The 1726-nt window shown below is 45.5% G+C and overlaps 1 protein-coding gene across 1 annotated transcript in view; it reads right to left on the bottom strand.

Annotated features, from left to right (window-relative positions):
• LOC107105118 (1-phosphatidylinositol 4,5-bisphosphate phosphodiesterase delta-4-like) overlaps nt 1-1726 on the bottom strand; it is a 37617-nt gene that overhangs the window by 7292 nt on the left and 28599 nt on the right. Inside the window, exon 15 of the mRNA XM_015405232.1 lies at nt 1077-1226. Coding sequence (XP_015260718.1) covers nt 1077-1226 — 150 coding nt within the window. The remainder of the gene's footprint in view (nt 1-1076; nt 1227-1726) is intronic.

Below are 1726 nucleotides of genomic sequence, written 5' to 3'. Positions count from 1 at the left end.
CGACAAGACATTTAGAGGTTAATACCAATACCAGGCCAAGACCTGTAGAGGCCAAGACAAAGACAAGGCCAGCACCTTCAAAGTTTGAGACCAAGACAAAATCAACTTATTTAGAGATCGAGATGAACACCAGGCCAAGACCTGTAGAGGCCAAGAAAAAGACAACGCCACCACCTTCAAAGTTCGAGACCAACACAACATCAAGATCTTTAGAGGTCGAGACTAAGACCACGCAATACCTGTAGAGGCCTAGATAAAGACAAGGCCAACACCCTTAAAGTTCGAGACCAAGACAAAGACAAGACATTTAGAGGTCGAGACCAAGACCAGGCCAATACCTATAGAGACCTATACAAAGACAAGGCCAGCACCTTCAAAGTTCGCGACCAAGACAAAATCAACACGTTTAGAGATCGATAACCCATACCAGGCAAAGAGCTGTAGAGGCCAAGGCAAAGAGCTGTAGAGGCCAGGACAAAGAGAATGCCAACACCTTCAAAGTTCGAGACCAAGACAAAGACAAGACATTTAGAGGTTGAGGCCAAGACCTGTAGAGGCCAAGAGAAAGACAAGGCCAACACCTTCAAAGTTCGAGACCAAGACAAAATCAAGACCTTTGGAGGTCGAGACAAAGACAAGGCCAACACCTTCAAAGTTACAAGACAAGACAAAACCAAGACCTTTAGAGATTGAGACCCATACCAGGCCAAGACCTGTAGAGGCCAACACAAAGACAAGGGAAACACCTTCAAATTTCGAGACAAAGACAAAGACAACACATTTGGAGATTGAAACCAATACTAGGCCAAGACCTGTAGAGGCCAAGACAAAGACAAGGCAAACACTTTCAAAGTTCTAGACCAAGACAATATCAAGACATTTAGAGGTTGAGACTAAGACCAGGCCAATACCCGTAGAGGCCAAGACAAAGACAATACCAACACCTTTTCTGATCTTGGTCTTGGCCTCTACAGGTCTTGCCCTGGTCTTGATCTTCACCTCTAAAGGTCTTGACCGTTAGTGTTTGAAGTAAAAATCTTAATTTTTATGCGTGAAGATGGAGGAGGACGCCGTACCTTGCTGCATGCAGCTGAGTGGCACCGTAAACTGTCCCACAAAGTCGTTTTTCGATGTCTTGTCATAGTCCTCCACCACGAAGCGGACCAGAGCCAGTTCAGGGGTGTGGATGGTGAAGCGCAGAGTGTCGTTCCACAGAGGGTTGAATCCTGGACAGAAGACATCAGACTATCAGCTGCTTGAACACATGGTAAGGAAGTGTTCACACCCTTCTTGTACAAACATTTCAGTGTTTTGTCTTGTGGATCCGGAGAGGACAACTGTTAATCAAGTGCTCCACAAATCTGAGCTTTGTGAAAATGTGGCACAATGATGCTGCTGTCGATCCATTAATAGTTTGTGTGGAAGAGCTGGGCCACTTGAGAACAAACTTGATGTTTGCAGGATGTGGGGGGAAGGTAACACTGAACAACACTCTGGAATTTTAATCCCCACAGAGTGGTGGCAGCATTATGCTAGTTATAAATGAACATTATTGATTATTATTGATATCTTTCTGGAGAAATTCACCCTCAGTATTTAACCCATATCCTTTGGGAGAAGTGAGCTGCCACTGTGTGGCGCCCAGGGAGCACTGTTGGGTTAAGTGTCTTACTCAGGGACCAAGAGTGGAGGCTGCAGGGATGAAACCGGGTACTAGCAACCGTTT

This window comes from Cyprinodon variegatus, unplaced genomic scaffold, assembly GCF_000732505.1.
Source record: "Cyprinodon variegatus isolate N-32 unplaced genomic scaffold, C_variegatus-1.0 Scaffold2073, whole genome shotgun sequence".
NCBI classification, from domain to species: domain Eukaryota; kingdom Metazoa; phylum Chordata; class Actinopteri; order Cyprinodontiformes; family Cyprinodontidae; genus Cyprinodon; species Cyprinodon variegatus.
The sequence above is the reverse complement of the archived record's forward strand: the minus strand, read 5'-3'. Positions and strand labels throughout refer to the sequence as shown.